Genomic DNA, 23602 nt, shown 5'->3' on the forward strand with positions numbered 1-23602 from the left:
CTACAAGTCTTCTGTAGTGGACTCAATAGGTTCACTGTAGAGGCCATCCTCCCAGTATAACATATGCTTTCCTGGCTCTTGCCCTTCCAGCTGGGAAGCTGCCTGTTGGTGAAGACCTTCAAGAGTAGGACACTCTCTTTGACCTCTGCTGAAGTCTGCCCTGCAGGGGACACCTTCTGCAAGCAAAGTCTGCAGCTCAGGGTGGTCTTTAGGATCCGGATCTCCAACAAGAGGAAGGTCTTCTTCCAGCTCTGACATCAGCAGCTGACTCAACCTCTTCTGGTTGGATCTCACACTCAGCCTCAACTGGTGGACGAGTCACTGGTGTGACTTTGGACTGTCCTCTCTGGGATGTCCTGGTTTGATGGACAGGAGTACTATCTTTCAGGTTTCCTGAGACCTTGGGTTTCCCCTTTGTCTCTTTCTTCCTGGAAACAGAAGGTTGTTGTTCCTGTGGACTGGGTGTTAACATTTCTTCTGTAACAACAACCCACTGAGTCTCATTTAAGGTGAGCTCTCTGGCCTTCCTAGTCTGTTCCTGCTTCCTTTTACTGGGAGGCCTGGGGGTGCTTCATACAACTTGCAGAGTTTTTAAGTCATTCCCCAGCAGGACTCTCCCAGGCACCTCACTTTGTACACTGACAGATATTCTTACAGTCATATTGTTGCACTGGATGAGTGCTGGTAATATTGGAACCATCTGGATAGGGCATCCAGCAAGCTTAGTGGGACCTTTGGGTGCAGTAGCAACATCCTCCGGTTTGAAAAATGTTTCATCCACCACTGTAATGCTGGCCCCAGTGTCTCTAATGGCAGGGGTCTCCTGACCCTTCACATGTACACTGTCCTTGTAATATTCTTTTGTGTTATCTGGTATAGAGTTATACACATCTAAATGCTGCTGTTCCACAGACCCAGGGACACTAAAGAAAAAGTGGCAGAGACTCCAATTGGGTCTTCATCCACTAGTTGAAAGTTTACACTTGCAATATGTACTTCTCCCTCAGGGATCAAAGGCTAAGGAGGCACTGTGGACCCCTGACGGTTTACCCTTGCATCTGGGAACCCCTTTCAGATGGTTGAACAACAAGCATAACCTTTTCCAATGGTTTGACAAATGGGGGCTTGTGCTGACCTCCCTCTGGTTGGCACCAGAGGTTTCACTAGACTGACCTGGTTTCCCTAATGGCTTACCCTTCTTATGTTTGTGGCCCTCCTTTGGATGGGAGGTTTTAGAATTCATTTTGTCATCTTTCTTGTGCTGTTTCCCCTCATCCTTTTTGTGATTGGCCCCAGAATCCTTGTGAGTGGCTCTATTGGCAATCCATAAGCCAGCAGCTTTTGCTAGCTTCTTGGGATCAATCTCTTTTGAGTCAGCCAAGTGCTGTCTCAGCTCAGGAGAGCAGGCATCAAAAATAGATTTCAACAAAAACAGATTTTGCATACCTTCAAAGGAGTTCACTCTGTAACCCTTAACCCAACCATCTAAGTGTTTCAAACATTCACACACCCACGTAAACCAAAGGGTATCATCAGTCTTTTTGAGGGTCCTAAACCTCTTAAGTTACTGGGAAGGAGTTTTCCAAAATCTAGCTATCAAAGCTAGCTTCACATATTCATACACCAATCTTTCAAGTTCCCCCACCTCCATTACAGCATCAGTTGCAACCTGGGGGAGCCTAGAAAAAAGCCAAAGAATCAACTGATTCCCTGTGAAACCCTGAATCCCATAGTTGGATTCAAAAGCACCCAACCAATCCAAAATATCAAGTTGCACATCATACATACTCGCTGCTTCTTTAGGCATGCAAGGTCTCTTTGGACTGGAAGACACAACCTACACTCTTAGGTGACTTCAGTAGCTAGGTTGCAGGGGACATTGATATATCACTGTTGCATTTAGAGTAATTTAAGAATAAGTCAAAGGAAAAAGTTATTAGAACATACAAGAGACACAAATATTCTTAAGCAGGCAACTAGTTTCAGATCCCCCAATAAGAGTCATTCATTAGAGCAGGCTAAGCCAAAGTCAATGGGCAAAAGTCTATATGAGCTGAAGCACTTATTTGCAGGTAAGTAAGAAAAGTCTTTGGACAATGTTTTAGAAGTGTTTGAAGAAAAAGAAGAATTGATGCAGGGCCACAAGCCGAGACTTGTGAGTAGTAGAAGATGCAAGCAACTCTACAGCAAGCGGTAAGTTCTCTCAGACTTTTACAGTACCTTTGTATTGAAGTAAAAGTGCAGCAGATGACTTCTGTTCCTAAGCAGCTCTGCAGATCTCACTGTTCCTGGGCCTCAGTCATAGGGACAAGAGGGAGGACTTCTGGGGACTCTTGCACTGTAATGGGATGGTCACAGCTCACACCTGGCAATCTTCAAACAAGTGGCTGTTCGGTGTTTCAGCTCCCCGTGTCTACCGCAAATAGCGACACTGTGATTCCTGGCTGTCGAGATGGGCTTTCCTTACTTCTGGGGTCTCACACTCTGTTAAGGGATCTCAGGCTCGGTCAGTCCTGCTTCCTGGAAGTCAGGAGGATCTTCCTTGAGCTCTTGGCCAGCTTAAAAGCAACACACACAGTTTCCAGCAGCAACTCTGGGAAGTCAACCAGCTCCAAGAGAATGTCCAGGTGGCTTACTTTAGAGTTGATTGATCCCACCAACTCAAGGGGAGAAGTCGTTGTTGCAGAAGCTTCTGGTTGATATGAATTTGGAGTTTCCTTCGTCCAGTGGTCGACTCTGCCTTCCATGCCAAAAGCCTTGCCTTTTATTTAGTTATCTCCCATTCATTCCAGCCTAGCTGTCAGTCCCCCAGCAGGGTGGCTGTCCTTGCCGGACAGTCAGTCGGCCAATCACTACAGAGTGCATTTTGGTCTCCTAGGAGACTAAGCACAGGGAGTTTTCGGGCACCTTCCACACTTCCCTGGCCACCCCAGACAACCTGGAGCCGGAGGCGGGCTTCACTCGTGAATCCCGCCAAAGGCAAAGCAAACAAAGGGACCAAACCTGGTTTGGCGCGCAAAGTAAATCTCAAGAAGGACCTTTCCACAAAGAAATGAGAAATAAAGGAGGCCGGGCCATTTTGACAAAAATTGCACCCTTGGGTGCTTTACTGCTGGTGCGAACGCAGCCCGCGGTAAATACACACCACAGTAGTTAAAAGTAAACCACTGCCAGCAGCCGTTCAGTGAAGAAAGGGTAACATTAAAAAGGTTACATGAGAAGCTAGACAAAGGGGATACCAGGTACCCCCTCCAGCACCCTATTGTATGATAGTGTGTGCTGGGTCTAGATATTTACAAATGTAAGTAAAGTCAATTTCACTTTACTGCTCTGGGAAACAGTAGTTAATCCCAGAGAAGGTATTTAAACCTTGGGAAATCTGAAAGACTTCCCTGTGCCACTGCACTGAGGGTGCTGTGTTACACAATGTAAAAGATGATGCCTATGGAGTTTGTCAGGCTCCATAACCAAAAGAAACAAAAAGTTCAGAAATCACATTAAAATACATGAGAGTGGGAATAAGGATCTCACTCTCTCCAGGTTAAAATAATCAAGTCCTCAAAATCCAGCAAAGTTGCTGGGGGTCTCTGAGGTGGAGGGAATTAGCACATTTATGAGAATTCTCCCTAACAGGCAGCTAGCTGTAGCCTGATGGCTCCCTCTGGTGTGGTGGTGTGTGGTAACTCGGAGGTGAGAAAGGAGGTAGTTCATCTAACGGGTCAACAGGCAGTGCTGCAGGTGCTTCTGAAGGGGAGTCTTTAACAGTGTCTGCAGAAACACTTGGTTAGAAGCCTGTTGTGCAAGTCTGTTTACTGTATGGCTGAGATGGATTTGGATGAATGCTTGTATTTTTTTTATTTTTTCTCTAGCCTACCCTACAGTTCCTAAGCGATCTAGAGTGACTGTCATGTAATCTGATCATCAATTAATTGTACCAGGTGAAAAAGGCTGACCGATGACCAACAGAGACCTTACACTTTCTTCGTTCTAAAGCCCCGCGCAAGACAACAAGATGCTCTGCTTGAAATGAGCCCTCAGGTGGCCAACAAAACTACTTTTGAACCGGAGTCAAAAAATTCCAATTTTTAAATACAGGTGAACCATACGTTGAAAACATGAAGGTGGCATTGGTCTCTACTGCAGGTGTAAGTGTTGTTGTGGATAGCTCAGAGCCCATCGCTAAGTCTAGGAATTAAAAGAGCGGGGAGACCCAAAAGGAGCTGGGCCTGCAGGCAGTGCAGGTCAAGACGGGTAATGCAAACAACCTCCCGGCCATTGGTTTTTACCGGTGATGACAGCTTAAAGACAAACCGGAGAGGTGGTACAGAAGGGGAGACGGGAGCAAGCAAGGATTGATAGAGGTTGCAGAGTATAAAGATAAAGTAAGACACAAGATATACCAGGGGAACTGCTTCAGGTGTTGCTCAGCAATAACATTCGGTACTTAACTCCCGAATGGCCAAGTTCCATCAGAATCGCCTCTAGTTGAAACAAGAACACAGATATAGACCGCAAGGCTTGGGGTGTTGTAGTAGATAAATCAATGAAGGGGAGTAAATCACGAAAATGTAGTTAAACAATCACATTTTTTTGTTCTTGCCAATTAAGGCCTCCACCGAGCATGGTAGCAAAGAATGTAAGTATGTCTGTGCAGTGAGTTGCTCATAGTATGGACATGGCGCTAGTGAATAGTAGCAAAACAATCTTGACAAGGCCCACAATAAATCAAGACATAAAAAGCAGTCAATTCATCCACCAAAATCACAATGACAAGTAACCCCAAGAGAATATGGAAATCCCCAAAACAAGGCAGGCCTGCAGGCAGCAATTTAAAGACATCTGGCGTAGGTCAGGGATATGTGTGGTAATGGCGTACCATGGCGACTCTCTTGAGTAGCAAAGGCAAGCCACGGCGTGGAGAAAGTCAAAAATAATACGGCAGCGGAGGACAAACAGAAGGCACCACAATCGCCTGTGACCCAGGCAGCCCCAGGAATGCATAAGACTCTTAGAGCGACGACCCACTGAGAAATAACTCTTAATAGACCACAAGGGGCAAATGCATCGGAACCTGCAACCAATCCTGGGGGTCATCCGACCACATACCTGGACCCCCAATCTGTACATCCACCCAGGTCGCAAATCGTGGTTATAGAGCAGCACCCATTAACCATGGGCGAAGTGACTCTGAAACTCACTCAACCTGGAGACGGCAGCATTTCCCAATAGTTTGCAAACCAGAAATACACTATGACGTCACACAGGGAGCATAGGCCTGAATCACAAGAAAACGCAATGAGGATTAAAACATCATCTTTAAAGAGTGTGAACTGCAAACCAAACAGCAACATAAAATGGTTAAACCTTAGATGACAAATCAAAATATCACTGCCCAAAGTTCGAAGAAAAAAATCGGCAGCCTTTTTAACATAACATGACAAATAGACAGTTGTCACAACCAGTTTTCTTGCGTAGACTATGAATACCTCCGTCCCGAAGCACCAGACAGGGAGATAAAAAGAGAACTCGCTGTCCGGTTATTGGTGCCACAGGTGGCTGGAACAAGGCACAAGGTCCCCAGGTGGCTGAAATGAAATACCTGGGGTTAGCAGAACAGTAACATGAACATTTGACTAACTCAATCAATTAAAACACGAACACATACCAGTGGAGTGCTGGGGAATGGCAGAAGTGGAGGAAGGAGCCCTCAGAAAACCCGAGTGGTGTGTCCCCCCCCCAACTGGGCTGGTGCAGGTTAATGGTTTGTGTGATTCCAGCAGATGGTGCACCTGATATCTGAAAAGTTGAACGTGGATACATTAGGTGCAGAAACTTGAGTGCGTGGTACAGAAGGATTGCCCAGAAACAGTCCAAAGCCAAGGTTTGGACACAAAACACACACGGAGGAAGTAGTGCAGAGAAGTCTGTTATTCTGTTCTGAGTCATAGCAGTACAAGTATATCAAGCCTGTAGTAGTCGCCGTAGCAAAAGGTAATTCAGGACAGTCTGTGAAGCAAAGCCGAAGTCAAGAAATCCAGGTAAGCAAAGTCCGTAACAGGGTAGTTCAAAGTAGCCGCGCGCTGAGATGAAACACAGCTGAGAAGAGTTTGTCCAATGCTTCGGGCGTTCTTTTATCCTGTTACTTCCGCACCGTGATCACGTGACAACGTCGGAGTCACGTAACCGCGCAGTCGAGCGGTGCGTGCATCAGCCAGTCTCCATGGCAACTTCCAGCGCAGTCGAAGCCGTAGCTGATGCCGCCACGAACACCGGCGTTGGTTGGCAAGAATCATGGTGAACTGGTGGCTCTGCACAGTACGGCGCCCATGTTAATAACCAGACTGCAATGCGGAAGGCCGCACATGGGTTTTACCAGCGTGCTGAAAACCACCAGGTATGGAACCGGGGGGGAAGGGTAGAATCAATGACTTGGTGCGAGGAGGGACAGGGGGCAATAGCGGGATCAGTGTCCTGGTGTGAGGAATGCGTGACAACAGTAACAACAAGTACAAGCTGTTTGCAAGAAAGGCTCTAAAAAATGTGCAGATCTTCACTGAGGGAAGAGCGAGAGTCAGTGAACTCCGATACCCAGATTAAAACTACTGACTAGAACTACAGAAGGACTGTGATTTGTAGTTCAGTGCTTGTCTTTATCTTTGTTTTATGTTTGGCAAAAACATTGGCTTTGAAGCAAGCTTTGGCAGGCACCCTGCGAGTGCTTTCCGCGTCTGCAGGGAGCTGCTATGACAAAGGGAAGAGGAGGAGTTGTGGGCTGTGGCACCCTGTTGGTGCTTCTGCAATTGCAGGGACCTGCTCTAATAAAACATGGGAAATCTAACTGTTTATTTTGAACTTGTCTGTCATTATCCCTGTACACAGACCTGTAACTCTAATAGACTCTCAGAGATGGCAAAAAAAAAAGAACCTACGCACAGGAAAGCCTGCGGCACTAATTTCATCATGAGCACTCAATTCCGAGCATATCTCAACAATGGAGCCAGCAAACAGCGCATAGAAGCAAGACAGTCAGACAGAAGCAAGACAGACACAATGAATGCGATGGACAGAGCTAAAAATATCTGTGGCGCAGCTATCTACCCAGTTACAGACAACTACAGAATTTACCAGAAGGTGTAGATGGAGAGGCAGTGCATGCATGACATGGCAAATCAACGTTTGGTAAATAAAAAGTGCAATGCCGAGAAAAAACAGTGACAGAAAATAAGCGGCAGGAAGGATGTATTTATCGATCAGCCCAGGAACAGGTTCACAGCCGTGCGCTGTGCTGGAGATCCTCTGCGGCCCACCTCTCGACCCCCGCCACATATTTGGCAACTTCGCAGTCAACAGGTGTGCCACACTTATAAAGGCAACCTCTGGTATGATGAGGACCTTGGTGTGTACTTGGTCGTGGTGAAGGGCAGCCTGCAGAGAACCCCTGTGCAGGTAGGCCAGAGCCACAGGCACCATCTGTGGTCGCTTAAGTGGCCCCTCCCCAAGGGTCACTTTGGCCTCAGCTTCAGCGAGCAGCAAATAAGAAGATAAGACACAGACTGATGGGTAAACCAAGCTTCTTGTATTAGATAGAAAATACACAGCATACAGAGTGAGTAGCTGATTAGCAGGAAAATACAGCAGGACAAGTGGCGGCCAGTCGGCACTCTCTCTGAAGGGACAACCCTTAGAGCATAGGTGATTTGGCATATCCTATGCAATTATTAATATATTATAGCATTTGCACAATAGTGAATGGTACTTGGCATGACATTTCAGGCTTTTGGCAATAACTGTCAACCTCTCACTTGTGACCTTGTGACAAAGCCTTGTGGGGACATGGGCTGGGTGCGTCAGGTTGTCATATGGATAGGCAGTATTCGCAGAAACACCATTGTTATCTACCATATACGGTGCTCATGCTATGCTGGAAGAGAGCAAAAGGAAGAGACTGTCGATGTGTCCCTCTGCCTTGTTACGAGGTCTTGGTTCAATAGGCACCAGGAGGGGTTTGGGCATGTCAGAGGAGCGAGTGCAGAGGGAAACGGAGGGAAAGGCAAAATGGAGGATCTGAGGCCTACATGCATGAGTGAGCCTAATCTAGCACACCATATCGGCGCATAACAATACTGCCACATCAGTATGCAATATGAGAGTTGCATAAATTGTACATCTAGTGCTTTGTCCAACTCACATTAATGGACTGAACACTGCAGAGTGTAGCTAGTAAATTGGCATTTGCAAGAGTGTTTTTATTTTATTTTTAAAAGTGTTCTTTATCCTAATGTTTTTAGTCACTTGAGTCAGATTTTCTGTTTTGATTTGATGCCTTTTTTGTTTCTGGCTTATTTTTGACATTGTCCTGTTTTTGCTTCACAACAGTAAGTCATTGAAGTATTATCTTGAAATTCTCCTACATTTTTATTGTACAGACCTTTTCTCAGCCAATGTTTTCATTTGTCTCACAAATACGTTCTTCATAGCTGTGTTGATCTTTTTTTTTCTTCCAAGCAGTGCATATTCCTATGGCAAATTGGTGATGCCTTTGACAAAGAGGTGAACGTACGGTTGCATAGCACATTTGATTCCTTGGTACCTACACCCACAAAACATGTCCTTTCTTCAAGGGTTTCTTTTGAATGTTGACCTTTTGATCCGAATAACCTCTGAACGGAATTTGTACATTTCTAGGTTTTGTGTTTATATATCTTACTAGATTCTGATGTAGACATTATTGAGACTAAGATGTTTAAAATCTGTGGTGTTAGCTAGCTAATGCTTTGATGTTGTGCAACTGACCAGTCAATTCACTATAAATAGATGAAAAGATTTGCAAAATGTGTCAACACTATTGTTCCATGCATGCAAACTAAGCATTCTACATTAATTCCACTGTTGTGTAGGAGCAGGAACTTTTCTTCTTCCATGATCTTAGTCCAGGGAGCTGCTTCTTTCTTCCCAGAGGAGCCTTTATCTACAATACACTCATCGATTTTATAAAGGTAGGTGGTGTTAAGCAGAAGGGCATATTGCTCAATTGTGGCATGACTTAAAAGAATAAGGCACCTGTATTTGCCATTTATCAGTGATTTTCTGTTTGGCCCTTTAATTTATCAGATATTTGCCTGCCCTTGGTTTCACTTTGTGTTTTTTGTTTTTAAATATTCTCTTGGTTAATCTATTCACAACTAGGGGTGTACCGAATAGTGAAATTACTATTCGGCCAAATACCAAATAGTTGGCAAAACTATTCGGCCAAAGCCGAATAGTGAGCCGAATAGTTGGTTTTTTAAATACATTGTCCAGCACATGAGAAATACTGCTTCGCAAGACAGTAAAGAACATGTGAATGCACGCAGCATGGATGCGCACATTCAGATGCTCTTTTCAACCCCATTTAAGCATTTGCACAAATAAGCGGGCATTTCTACACATTTCAATTTGCTTCCTAAATTCACATTGACACGCATGTAAATGTGTAAAAACGGAAACGCATTCCCCTTAGTCTGTATGGACCATTTTTGCCGCTGCTGTGTATTTTTTTAGTGTAAGAGCAGAGGTTTGAAATGCAGCAGGTTTGCGGTAGTATGTTAGCATAGGTGCAGCAGGTTTGCATCAAGGTAGCATGTTAGCTTAGGTGCAGCAGGTTTGTAACAGTGTTGCAAGTTGGCCTAGGTATAGCAGAATGGCATCAGTGCAGCAGAGTTGTGTCAGTGTAGCATGTTAGCTTAGGTGCAGCAATGTTGTGTCAGTGTTGCAAGGTAGTGTAGGTATAGCAGAATGGCGTCAGTGTAGCATGTTAGCTTGGGTACAGCAGGGTTGCATCAGTGCAGCATGTTAGCTTAGGTACAGCAGGGTTGCATTAGTGCAGCATGTTACCTTAGGTGTAGCAGCAGGTTTGTGTCCATTTAGCGGGTTCGCAGGCGCCTTTTGTCTTCTTGAAGAGCCCTCCCACAGCAGTCCCCAGCAGGAGGCAGGATTGCTGAGCGAAGACGACCCAGCTGATGTCCTGCAGGGAGTTCTGGGTCTGGCACCGCAGGTCCAGCAGAGTGGGCCCCGAGAAGGCGATGCAGAGGCGGAAGCTGAAGAAGACGCTCCAGTAGGTCAGGATGGGCTGCAAGTTCTTCCAGAAGAGGCCGACAATGCGCTCGTCCAACCCAATCCTTGGCCCTCAGGCGGTAACGTCCCCTGCAAGAGGTTATCAAAAGCAGAGGGCACCCCGGAGACACACCTTCTGGTGGCAAGGGAAAGGGGGGCTACCCCACCTGGCAGCATCCCACAGTGGCCACTCACTGCTTCCTTCACTGATCACAAGTGGCCAAGCAATAAAAAGGGCATTTGTCCCAAAGGGCACCTTCGTGATAGAGCGATTCCGCCCAATTTTACGAGCCACTCACTGCATGTACAGCACAAAAGCATGTGGCGGCCGCATTACTGCACAGATCGTGCTGTTAAGCCAGTGCTTAGATGAGCAGGAGAAATCTGCAATTCTAGTCATCGGTTGCCTGGGTTCAGATAGATGGGTGTAGATAGATTCAGGCTGGCACATGAGCACTGCATGCCCGGCTAGATAAGATGCCCGCCAAGACATCAGGCCTCCATCTGCCCCCCGAGATTGCAGGGGAGCACCCCTGCTAGTGGCACAGGCAAATGAGGGTCACCACCTCCTCCTGGCACTGGCGCAGGAGTGCCTTTACACTATAACACGACAGATATAGGCTCTCTTCATTGGAGAGAGAGCATATATCTGTCGTGTTACACTTACCTGATGCTACCTCGATGGCCGTCTTTCCTTTTCAGTCATCTTCTTCCGGTCTCGGCGCCCTGTCCCACGTCCTAGTGCTTCAAGATATTTTCCCTTGTGCTGCTTGCAGTAGCCAGTAAGCTAGCAGCTTACTGGCTACTGTTGCTCTCCCACTGTACCTTCTAGGATTGGCTATCATCTCTCACACTGAGAGAAGATTGCCAATCATAGAAAGAGGACTATAAAAAAAAAAGATTTTTAAAACTTCGGCTTCGAGTAAGTTTTCCAGAAAAATTCGGCCGAAACCGAATAACTGGTTTTCAGCCGAAATTCAGCCAAAGTCTTACTCTAAGCCGAAGTTCGGTACATCCCTATTCACAACTGAACTTTGAAGGGGGGGCTGGTTTTATGGCCAGGTAGTCTTGGCCGTTTTCAATGTGTCAATGGACTAATTTCCCCTGCAAGCAGCCGATTCGAGTAACAAGTGGGTCCAGTGCATATTCTATTGTGGCAGACCGCTTTGAACTGGCATGCTAGGGTTCTCATGAAATCATTCTTTCTGTTTTGAAATCCCCAGGTTCAGAAGACATATACTGAACACTAGATAAAGACAGTAATGTGAAAAAGGAGTACTTGGTTGCAGGACATAGGGCCTGATTCACACCGCATTTTCCTATGGGATTGCGCCATTGCAAAATGCTTCTGTGAATTGGGCCCATAGTCTGTTAACCTTTCTTGTGGAAGGGTCAGAGTATTTCTACAACTGAAGATCCTCCAATCCTTTCTTCTGAGGCTGAGGAGCAACTGGACTGTTCCTCACTTTTTCCCCCCAAACTGTCTTTATTGGTTCTTAACATATAAACAGTAACCGTTATTTAAAACTCCCCTGAGATATCCCACCCATCCTTCCCTCCCCCCTCGGCTCGTGGCATCACATGGACGTTGTTGTATTAATGTTTCAATTCACAGTAGTTCTTTCAGTGTCTTCTCATGAACACCTCCTTTATGACAGTTGTTCCATCGTCCTATGGCCAGATATTGTCCACACTTCGTGGAAAGATAGGGTATCTCGGGAGGTTTTGATTCATCGTATATAGATTGTACCTGCCCTATCTTCCTAGACCCCATGGAGCGATTCATTCTTTATTTGTAAGGATCCTTTGCTACTTTGTGTCCATTACCGGTTGTGCATCTTAGTGTAGATCCAAATAGTATTGCCGGAAGAGGGGCCAGTAATCAAGTGGGCGGCCACTGACCGGGAGTGACTGTGCATATCTCATTTTTCTCTGTTTGCATGTGTTCATGTATTCCAACATCTCATAAAGCTGGGTGGAGAACTTTTTCCCCAGGTTCTAGCAGTCCAGTATCTAGCAGTTACTGTGGCCATCCCCAGTAGTTTCCTTTCCGCTCAAGAGCCCACTCCAAGTAGTGCTAGGAGCCATAGTTCTGGTGTGTATATATGAACTGTGGGTATCATTGCGGCCATCGCCGCCTCAATCGTTTCACAGAAAGGCATGATATGTGAGAATGTCCAAACTACATGATAAAAGTCAGCCATGTCTATCCCACCTCTTCTACATGAAGAGGATCTCTGGAAAAAATCTGTTTAGTCTGGCCCGGGGAATAGTAGACCTGATGCAGGAATTTGAATTGTATTAACCTGAACCGACTGTTCAGTGACAGGTTACGTGTCTGCATACAGATCCGTTTCCATTTTTCTTCATTCATTGTAGTCCCCAGGGCCTTCTCCCAGGTATTTCTATATTATTGTTCCCTCATTGCTCCCCCCTCTGATCATTTTGTAAACGATTGATACCAATTTCCTAGTAGATGGAGGGTTGAGCACGTATTGGAGAATAGGGTGGGGGGCTGGCGCCAGGGGGAACGTGGGCCATTTGGTTCTTAAAACCTCCCTTATCCTAAAATACAAAAGCATGGACACCGCAGTCCATTCCCCCTGGCTCGCAAGGTTTCACATTTTATAAACTGTCCCTCGTGAACCAGATCGCCCAGCATCTGGACTCCCAATTTCTGAAAGTGTACCTGGAGTGTTTTTTCATGAGTGAGTGGGATACCGCAGGTTTTGTAAATCGGAAGATCTGGGGAATAGAACGCCTCAGCTCCAATCTTTCGGCCAATCGAATCCTAGGCCCTACACATCACTGCTATGGGTTGGACCTCCACCCGGGGGACTCTTTGCCGGGTTCCCAAAAGCATTCTCAATATATTGTTCGGGCTGGCAACCGCCCTCACCAGGATGGAGTGTGGGAAGTGAGTGGTGGGAGACATTCATCCCTCAATGTACTGGACTTGCGCGGACAGAAAATATAGATAAACATCTGGGTATTCTAACCCACCCAGCTCCTATGGCATCGTAAGAGTGTCATTGGATATCCTGGCTTGCCTACCCGCCAGACTAGTCTTAGCATTATACTCTTTGTTCATGCCCAGAACTGTGTGTGGGGGGGCAGATGGGTACGTTATTGAAAATGTAGAGTAGCTTGGGTAGGATAACCATTTTAGCCAGTGCAATACGTGCTGCTTGGGAGATGGGAAGGAGAATCCACGATTCTATCCTGTGTTCTAATAGTTCTAGCCCTCTTACATAGTCATTCTTATAGTGCTCTCCCACCATTGTAGACACCAGGATACCTAAGTAGCATATACCCTGGGGGCACCAGCGGAAGTCCTCCCCTATGTCTGCCTGCTGTACGCCTGGAGTTAAGGGCAGTACCTCAGATTTATTCCAGTTAATTCTTAGTCCGGAGAGCTCAATGATTCTACATATCTCCTGTGTCAGTGGGTTTACCCTGGGGTGTTTAACATAAAGTAATATATCATCCTCATATAGCGAGACGATAGAAAGGTGCAAATGTATTCAAATGCCCCGATGTGCATGCAGTTCTCGGATATGGCACGCTGCTGGATCCATTGCAAGAGCAAACGGGATCGGCGAGAGGGGGTATCCCTGCCGTGTGCCCCGTGTCAGCTAGATGTAGTCTGACGCTATCCCATTCATGTAAACCGCTGCCTTGGGGGCCTTGTATAGTAAGCGAATCCAGCGGAGGAAAGTGAGGCCAAATCCGGAGTGGCGAAGGTCCTCGAATAGGAAAGGTCATTCGACAGAGTCAAAGGCCGCTATCGCAATGGTGATCTCTGAAACATTAGGCATGAGGGTGAACAGTCTGCGCAAATTATTCTGAGTTGATCGTCCTGGGAAGACTGCTTGGTCTGGTAAAACTAGTGTGAACATATGCGGGAGGATACGGTCTGCTATTATCTTGGCCAGTATTTTATTGTCCGTAATAATTAAGGATAACTGTCTATACAACGTGCATTTCTTGGGGTCTTTTTCAGGCTTAAGAAGCACTATCGCCAGCGCTGTTCTTGTAGAATCTGGAAGGATACCTGTCAACATGGCGCTTTCATACATATTACATAGGTTTGGAAGTAGGTGGTCTAGGTAAGCTTTATAGAATTCTGCAGTTATCCCATCGAGACCAGGGGCCTTGCCGTTAGGGAGGGAGAGGACCGCTTTGCGGATCTCTTCTTCCGATATAGGACCATTCAAGGCGCCCCCCTGATCTTGATCCAACCACCCCAGGGCTATCTTATCCAGGTATTGGATCAGCACATTGTGTCCTGCGCTGGAGCGGGACGCATATAATTGGTCATAGTAATCTCAGAAAGCGTTATTGATCTCCACCAGTCCCTAATATGGTGTCTGTTACTGTCTTCGACCTCGATAATGGGAGACATCTGGTACTCCCGCTTGATTGGCCATGCAAGCGTCTTACTGGGGCGGCCACCCTCCTCAAATCTCAGCGCCGCGATTGGGTCACCAAGGAACCTTTCCTCCCTGATAGCTAGTTGATGCATTTCTCCTATGTGTTTGCAAGGCTTTATGTAAGTCAATTGTATCTGTGGCCCCTTGACTATTCTCTAGCTCCTTGATGGTCCCCTCCAGTACTTGCATGGATCTGCATAGGGCTTTTAGGACCCCTCCTTCTTTAGATATGAAGCAACCTCTTATGTATACTCTAAATGCCTCCCAACCCACCCCTGGGGCGGGTACTGAGTCCACATTAGTTGAGAAGAAAGTGTGTATGTCCATCTCCTCACGGAATGCTCTGTCTTCCAACGCGGATGCCCTGAAACACCAGTGTAGTTGGCTTGGGGGACCTGCTGGGCCAGCTATATGCGCAAGGATTGGGGAGGGATCTGAGAGGGTTCGGGGGAGTATATAAGTTTCTATCACCTCTTCGCGCCATGGCTGAAGAGGTCATAACGTAATCTATTCTGGACCAGCTCCCGTGGACGCCAGAGAAGGTGTACTCTCTGTCTACCGGGTGCATTTCTCGCCACACATTGTGCAGATCGTGATAGTCGGCGATAGCAGACCATGCTTGGGCAGCATGGGGTAGGGATTATTGTGCTGTTCAGGACCCATCTAATTCTAATATTGGGGCCATATTGAAATCACCCACCCAAATGATATTATACTCAGGGAATTTATGTATATGTTTGGCGCGTTGATGGAAAAACTCGGGGAATCTGTGTTTGGAGCATATATGTTTGTAAGTTGGAGTTTCACTCATAAGTACAGTACATACGATGTACTGTCTCTCTTGGTCACTGATCTGTTAGTGTAATTTATACTGTAGGGAACCATGTATGTATATTGCCACCCCTCTGGAGTGAGTGGTGTAAGAGATGCCCCATCGGGACAGTCTAGGGGATGTCGCTTCCCGGGCAAGGTGTGTCTCTTGTAGGCACAGATTATTTACTTTGTGGTTTTTACTTTAGTTTGTCATTAGGCAGGCTTTCTTCTTATTAGTGAACCACTGTATATTCCACGACATTATGGACAGCGTGTTGTCTACTTTCTTCTCTAGCCCTGGTTTACCCATGAATCGGGCTGTTGTAGGCCTTACCAGGTGGTATCGTGCAGTTGAATACTGTTGCTTTGTCCCCATGCTGCATCTTATGCATTCCCTCCTGGCGGCAACGGCCACTGTGTGTTGCTCCGCGGCCCAGCCATCAACCCCAGAGCTAATGTTTAAGTCACTGAGGGCGCCATTGATTAACTTCCTTCACAGCATAGTATATATGACCACTTTCAGGATGAGTGCTGCAGCGCCCTCTCCGGGTCAGGAAAATTCAGTGCGAAGCGTTCTGCGGCTTCTGGTGAGGTAAAGAAGATCGTTGAGCCATTGTGCTGCACCCTTAAGTTTGGCTGGGTACATCATTGAGGATTGTATTTCTTTTACCCACAGGTTATTCTTTACAGACTGGAAGGTCTTGCGTTGTTCCTGGACCGATGGACTGAAATCCGGAAAGAGTCGTATTGTGGAGGACCCCCACCACAATTTCTTCTTGTCTCTCGCTGTACTAAGCAGAGTGTTCTTGTCACGTTAGCTAAAGATCCTGGCGATTATGGGTCTCGCTGCCAAGGATCGATAGGCTCGCTCCACCATAAACATGTTCGTGAATGGTGGGTCCCCCAGGATCTCCACCATAAGATTCTCAGCAAATTTCTCCATGTTTTCGACCGGTGTGGCCTCCAGAATTCCCAATATACAAATGTTGTTTCGTCTGAAGCGGCCCTCTAAATCCTCGTTCTTTGCCATCGCTTTTTTAATTGATTGTTGTAGCTCGGCCACTTCATGCTGCAGGATGGTCACTTTGTCTTCCTCCTCACCTATCCTTTGCTCTGCCTCCATCCTGCGTTCACATAGCTTGTCAATTTGTATGGCCGATATGTCGACCTTGCATGTGAGAGCGTCAATCTTTGCCCCGAAATTATCAGTGCTGCTCTTCAGGGCCAGCAGAGTCTGGTTCAGGGCTGCCACATCGTTTTTGAGCTGATGTCTGGCTCTGTTCGGGCGTGGGGTGAGTTGTGGTTGATTGGTCTGTGCGAATTGATCAATCTTTGCTCGTTTCTTTGGATTAACCATTGTATTCCGATCACTGTGCACTTTTATCAGGGTTTATAGTGATTCCATCGAAAAAAGCAACGCCAAACCAAAGCATCTAATAAAAAGCATTGAATGCCAAAGCATCGACAGACTATCTTTTACATGTAAAAGTGCCATTCCATCTAAACCAGTCCATCGAAAATATAAATGGACTGGTTTCAGTGGAAATGCACTTTTACATGTAAAAGATAGCATTTCATTGCTTTTTTTGTAACTTTAAAACGTTACATGGAGCTGTCCAGTGCTGACATTTTGGCACTGGTCAGCTCCTTGTAACGTTTAAATTTTTTTTTCACACCTACCCCCCAACCCTAATGTAACCCTTGATCTAACCCTAGCCTCAACCCTAACTCTAATGTAACCCTTAATCTCACCCTAGCCCTAACCATATCCCTAGCCCGAACCCAAATGTAACCCTTAATCTAACCCTAACCCCAACCTTAACCCTAATGTAACCCTTAATCTAACCCTAGCCCCAAACCTAACCCTAATGTAACCCTTAATCTAACCCTAGCCCCAACCCTAACCCTAATGTAACCCTTAATCTAACCTTAGCCCAAACCCTAACCCCCAACCCTAATATGGTCCCAGTTGGAGTCTTGCAGATCCCAAAATGGGGGTGTGATGTGTCCTTGGAAGAGCTAGCAGACAGCAAGTAGGATGTTGGTCTGAGTTCCATGTCGGAACCGTTTCGGTTGTGGTTGCACAATTCATGTGTAGTTAGAGGGGTGCACATAGACCAGGTAAGAGTCAGCTGGGGAACCAATTGTTTGCGGGCTGTGTGTGTATCGGCAGCTAGGGTGCACCCTGCGTAGTATATGGCCCTGACAAATGTAAGGTGGTGTGAGTCTATCCACCAAGCAGTGTCTGTGACGCAGTGGTTCTATTACACTACAGTCTGTCCGATGGTCACTTTACCTTGGGTCTTATTCCATGTAATATGCCGCCTGTGCTCGTATCCGTCTGGGGTAGCAATGCTGAAGCCTGCCCGATCCTTGTGTGTTTTTGGAGCAGAGTGGACATGGGTAGACACCTAGACCGCACTTTCTGCTGCGTGCTAATGCGTAGAGAGATGGCTTTGGAGTGCAGTTCAGGATTTAACAATGAAATCGCACGTTGTTGTGAGGAGGCCAGTACAACCACTAGGGACCTTGTAATCTGTTCAGGATGAGTGATCACGGGTAGTGATTGCTCTCTTTGATGTAGTCTTAACTTGTGGGGGCTGTGTTTGGACCAGCCCAATTCTGCAAGAAGCCCAGCACGTCATGCAGGCACTGTGGCCAACCCATTACACAGGTCCCACACCACGCGGCAGACCGCGTGATTTTCACAGCGTGAGAAGTTGATTATCTGGGATGCCAGCTCCTGTTCCAGTATGTGGGTGGAGAGCGGGAGTTTCCCCTCCCGTCCCCAGGCACAGCGGTATTAAAGATGGGAGGGATCCCTTTGCGGGGCATGCAGCACGTCCGGGTTGTGTAGCCGCTGCACCGAGGAACCGCGTATGGGCCGTCGGGCTGTATCGGCAGCTCCCTCAGCTGCTGTTTCAAGCAAATCGTAGTTGGGGGGGGGGTCTCACCTTGTTTTCCGGCAGAGCCGTCTGCCACCGCCGCGCTCTGATCCCGCAATCGGGGTCCGCCGCGCTACTATCTCCTCTGCGGCTCTCCGGCATCAGCCGGGCCCCCTGAGGTGGAGCAGGACGACTCACTGAGCTGCGATTGCCCTGTGCCAGAATCTGACGCTGCAGTTCTCAAAGAAGCGATGGGGAATTTTCCCTCTGAAAGGCTCACGCGATGAATCCCGCCTCTGGCATTTCAGGGTTCCACCTTCTTGCTTATCACCACAGGGTTGTCGCCTCCCCCAACAGGCAGTGCTGCCGATGGTGCGGGTAGGCACTGCAGCGCCTCGCTCACAACCGTACGTAGAGCCCTGGTCATCTCCCCACACTTTCATTGATCAATAGTGCCAGCTCTCGGGTGAGGGCTAGGGGGGGACCTGGACTGCGGGGGCACAGGATATTTTGAGGTTTTATGGTGCTGTCGCCGGACCTTCTCAGGCAGCGGCCATCTTATTAGCTGCGCAACAGGGCCTCCCTGTTCCTCACTTTTTCAAGTTCCTTTTTGTTGCAGTGTGGTTGGATTAATGTAAGATTTGAAACAAAGTCCAGTTTTAGTGTTGATTATTTCGTTTCAAGCCCAGGAATTGGAAAGAAAGCATCTTGGAACTGCTAGGTAGAAAGTAGAACACAAGAAGGCCACAACTAGATACAATGGTTCAAGGGTATAGGAGAAACACAAAAGATGTGGGAAGTACAAATGTAGCGTTCTCAAAATAGGACCTAATATCCTTAGCGGGGGCATCCTAACGCCATTCACCTCTCCCCCCACTGCACACCCAACCAACCCTTTGTCCAGGGGTTGTGTAGGCCGGCACAACCACCCCTGTCCCTCCCCCCCGCCCCCCCCACCCTTTCTGCTGTGCCGGCCTTCCCTCACCCGCATTCCCTTTGAAAGCAATAATAGGCGGAGACAAGTTTACGATTGGAAGTGTTAATGCCACAGCAGCTTTATTTTGCATAAAGTCTTGGAGTTATCTTACATGCGATCCGTAATTCACCACACCACAGGTTCTTCTACTCCGTGTGAGGTTACCTAGGGTCTCTCCCCCCCCCCCCCGCCATCGGCGTCGAGCGGACGCCTCCGGGGTACCCCGGCCCTGTCTATGTTCTCTCTACCCCTTGGTCATCTGTCGTTGATTGCCACTTGCCCCCATCCATATCGTTTAGTTCTCCTCTTAACTTTAGTCCATTGACCCAAAATGCAGCTCTGCCCGCCCCCTCCCCTCTCTGCGTCCCCCAGGTCCCCTTCTATCTACCGCAGGCCGCCCCTTGGCGCCTTGCGACTGGCAATTCCTATACACACACCACCGACAGTGTCCCAATGCATCTCATACATACACCGGGCCGGCCCCGACCTCCGGTGCCGACCCACCACTTTCTCCCTGCCTAAAAAAAGTCATCGTCCTGCGATGTCCATATGTACTAGTGTCCCGTACTACTTTGACTCACAGTCCCACCTTCTTCTCTAGCACAGGCTCTACTCGAGACCCTCATCCCCAAATTCCTCCCCCCCCCCCCCCGGCGGGCTTCCCTTGAAGACCTTTGTTGTATTTTGAGCTTCGTTCTTTTGATCCCCCCCGCCCCTCTCTTTTGGGTTTGGAATGGTTTCCAAGACCCCTATCTCCCTCCCCTTTTTCCCCAGGGTCTCCCCTGAGTCTAGTACTCCTGGGGCACCGTAAGTTCTAATCTGTTGGCTGTGCATTCCCCTAAGGGCCTGACAGCGCTTTGCTACAGGGATCGCAATGTAACTCCGCCGGGCGACCTGAAAAGGAAACAAAAGAAACAAAATTTATTACATCACATTTCCTCATAAAGGGAGGGCGGGTGGGAAAATGCTTCTTTAGGACCCCACTCGGCGGGGGCAGGAACCGGGGGAAGTGATCGTCCGTGTGACGATCCTACCCTTTTGTAGGGTCTCCCCCCCCCCCCCGGCTTCCTGCTCCCGCCGCCCCCCCCCAACCAAGACCATGATCCCCAGCCACTTCCGGGGCGGCCCCCTCCGCCTCCCCCCCGTGGGCGTGGGTTGGCCCCTCCTCCCACGCCCCCGTGGGACCGCCGAAGGAGAAGGGAAAGGGGGGGGGGAGTGTCTCTGGCCCGGCAACCCCCACTAAGGGGCGGCGCCTGCCATGCCACGTCCTGCGGCGCATTCGCCCGCCATAGCGGGGGCATCCTAACGCCATTCACCTCCCCCCCCACTGCACATCCAACCAACCCTTTGTCCAGGGGTCGTGTAGGCCGGCACAACCACCCCTGTCCCTCCCCCCCCACGACCCCCCCACCCTTTCTGCTGTGCCGGCCTTCCCTCACCCGCATTCCCTTTGAAAGCAATAATAGGCGGAGACAAGTTTACGATTGGAAGTGTTAATGCCACAGCAGCTTTATTTTGCATAAAGTCTTGGAGTTATCTTACATGCGATCCGTAATTCACCACACCACAGGTTCTTCTACTCCGTGTGAGGTTACCTAGGGTCTCCCCCCCCCCCCGCCGTCGGCGTCGAGCGGACGCCTCCGGGGTACCCCGGCCCTGTCTATGTTCTCTCTACCCCTTGGTCATCTGTCGTTGATTGCCACTTGCCCCCATCCATATCGTTTAGTTCTCCTCCTAACTTTAGTCCATTGACCCAAAATGCAGCTCTGCCCGCCCCCTCCCCTCTCTGCGTCCCCCAGGTCCCCTTCTATCTACCGCAGGCCGCCCCTTGGCGCCTTGCGACTGGCAATTCCTATACAGACACCACAGACAGTGTCCCAATGCATCTCATACATACACCGGGCCGGCCCCGACCTCCGGTGCCGACCCACCACTTTCTCCCTGCCTAAAAAAAGTCATCGTCCTGCGATGTCCATATGTACTAGTGTCCCGTACTACTTTGACTCACAGTCCCACCTTCTTCTCTAGCACAGCCTCTACTCGAGACCCTCATCCCCAAATTCCTCCCCCCCCCGGCGGGCTTCCCTTGAAGACCTTTGTTGTATTTTGAGCTTCGTTCTTTTGATCCCCCCCACCCCTCTCTTTTGGGTTTGGAATGGTTTCCAAGACCCCTATCTCCCTCCCCTTTTTCCCCAGGGCCTCCCCTGAGTCTAGTACTCCTGGGGCACCGTAAGTTCTAATCTGTTGGCTGTGCATTCCCCTATGGGCCTGACAGCGCTTTGCTACAGGGATCGCAATGTAACTCCTCCAAGACTCTCTGCGGGCTGCCGGCGGCAGAGAGTTCCCCCCTTTTCCTACTCCCTCTTTCACCGGAACGAGCACCCCAATCCCCAACCATTCTCTGCACGGGTTGAGGGGGCTTGAAGCGAATGTGTGGTGCTCCGTGTGGTCTTGCTCCCAACATTGGTCAAATCTATTGGCCGCATAGTAAAGTACCACGTCCGCAGTGCCATGGAAGTGGTTTAAGATTGAATTCATATATACAAACATTGCGCTGTTTCAAAATATTATTTTGTACCTTTCCTTTGGTTGGAGGTCCACATAGTTCCGTCTTAACACTTACCCACAAGGCATTGCGAGCTCTTTGTCCCCCCCTCTTATTCTCGTCTCCCCCCCCTTACTTAACATTTTCTTACCCTACCTACCCCGCGCCCCCTGAAAGAGCTCCATGCCAGGTAATTCCCCACAAGCCCTGCGCCGCGCTGAGTTTGAATATTTTTGTTATAGCCTTTTTCGCCCACGGTACTGCAGGCATTTTCCTGTTTTACTTTACCTGTTTTCGGGCTGTTGTGTCTCTTCGTCTTCTGACCTATATGCGCCCTATTGCCTAAACCCCTTATTAACTCACTAAACGCCAGTGCATTTGCCCTTCTGTACCCAGGACCGTTGTCTTGTAACTGTGGGCTCACCTTTACCTTATGTTGCTCCCCCACGTGGCCACCTTGAAAACAAAAGACAAATTGTGTCAGTATAGGTCATGAGACATTAATTTACTTCCCCCTCATAATGGCCACCCTCTGCAAACCAGTGCTACCTCCTTTCCTCACCGTACACTGAACTCTGACTGAAACCCGGACTGAAAAGCCCCCGTCCAACCGCACAGTTAACAAAACATTACCATATGACCTTTTCTTCCTATGCACAGTCGTCTGCTAGTAATACCCTGCATTTGTGATGACTTGTTTGATCCTTGGTGCCTAATCTCGTACTGTAATCCTATCCGTGACTATTCCGTATGTAATACACACTTTCCCACATTTTGAGACCCCCGGCCAACCAAAGGCCATGTTCTCCCGGTTCCTCCACTTTGCGACCTCTCTTCCTACGCTGCACTTTGCTCGCAATGGGCTACTGTCTGCACTGCCCACCCCCCACCCCAATCCAACTTCTCGCTAACTAGCCGCCATTGGCCCCGCGATTACACCCGGGCCTCCGACCTCCGCACGCCTCTCTGCTACCCATTCATGTACATATACCATTTGTGCATATTCATCATTGCGCTCCATATCGTGCTAGGCTGCCCTTTCCTCCCCCCCCCACCTTCGCTGCCAACCCCATGCCCCTCGGCCCTTGGAAGCCAGCCCCCCTTTGCAACAAGTTCCCATCGACTAATACCTGTACGTAATCAGAATACCGCTGCACTCATTCATCTCTTTAAACGACGTCTGGAGTAGCCCAACAATGAGGCATACCTTGACCATGAGAGCCCGCCTGAAACGCAGGTGCCCATACCATGATTGGGCTCTCCGCAAAGCGCCCCACTGTCCGTTGGCCTTAATTAAAATTGTTTTTCAGTGCCCAACTGTGTGCGCTTACAACCGAGGCCCTGTCCTTCATGGTGTACTTGGCATTAATATTCCCCACGTTGACCTAAGGTTATCCCTCTCACTGGGGCGAGCCTTCAGGTGAACTGCCATCACCTTCGCCTCGCACCTTGCGTTTGGACCAGCTGTGCCGTGTGCACCTTCTGTGCCAGTTTAACTGTGTGCATCTACCATTGCACTTGTGTATAGGCACGTTATAAATGCCGTATCATATCATGCTTTCTTCCACGCTGTATGGTGCCGGTGCCCCTTAGTAAATGCCACCCTCTCACTAACCCGTTCCTGCCAGGCTATCTCACTTTACCGTGCCCCGCCACCAACGCGCATTAAAGTAACCAGTCCCTAGCGAAACCCCTGCAGCCAGCTCGGTGGTTCCCCCCCACCCCCCTTTTCTTATCTCTGGCGCCAGCACAGCAACAAGTGAAGGTCGTCGCCCTCGCGGTGACTGCCGCATCCACCAAGGCTGCCCAGCACCAGTAACCTCGGTGACCACGCACCCGCCTCGCTCGACCGCCCCCT

At 48.6% G+C, this 23602-nt stretch overlaps 1 protein-coding gene across 1 annotated transcript in view; it reads left to right on the top strand.

Moving 5' to 3' along the window:
- LOC138504438 (threonine--tRNA ligase 2, cytoplasmic-like) overlaps positions 1–23602 on the top strand; it is a 375818-nt gene that overhangs the window by 187698 nt on the left and 164518 nt on the right. Inside the window, exon 10 of the mRNA XM_069624937.1 lies at positions 8898–8996. Within this exon, the coding sequence (XP_069481038.1) occupies positions 8898–8996 (99 nt within the window). The remainder of the gene's footprint in view (positions 1–8897; positions 8997–23602) is intronic.

Source organism: Ambystoma mexicanum, chromosome 11 (assembly GCF_040938575.1).
Source record: "Ambystoma mexicanum isolate Mex_15411 chromosome 11, UKY_AmexF1_1, whole genome shotgun sequence".
NCBI lineage: Eukaryota > Metazoa > Chordata > Amphibia > Caudata > Ambystomatidae > Ambystoma > Ambystoma mexicanum.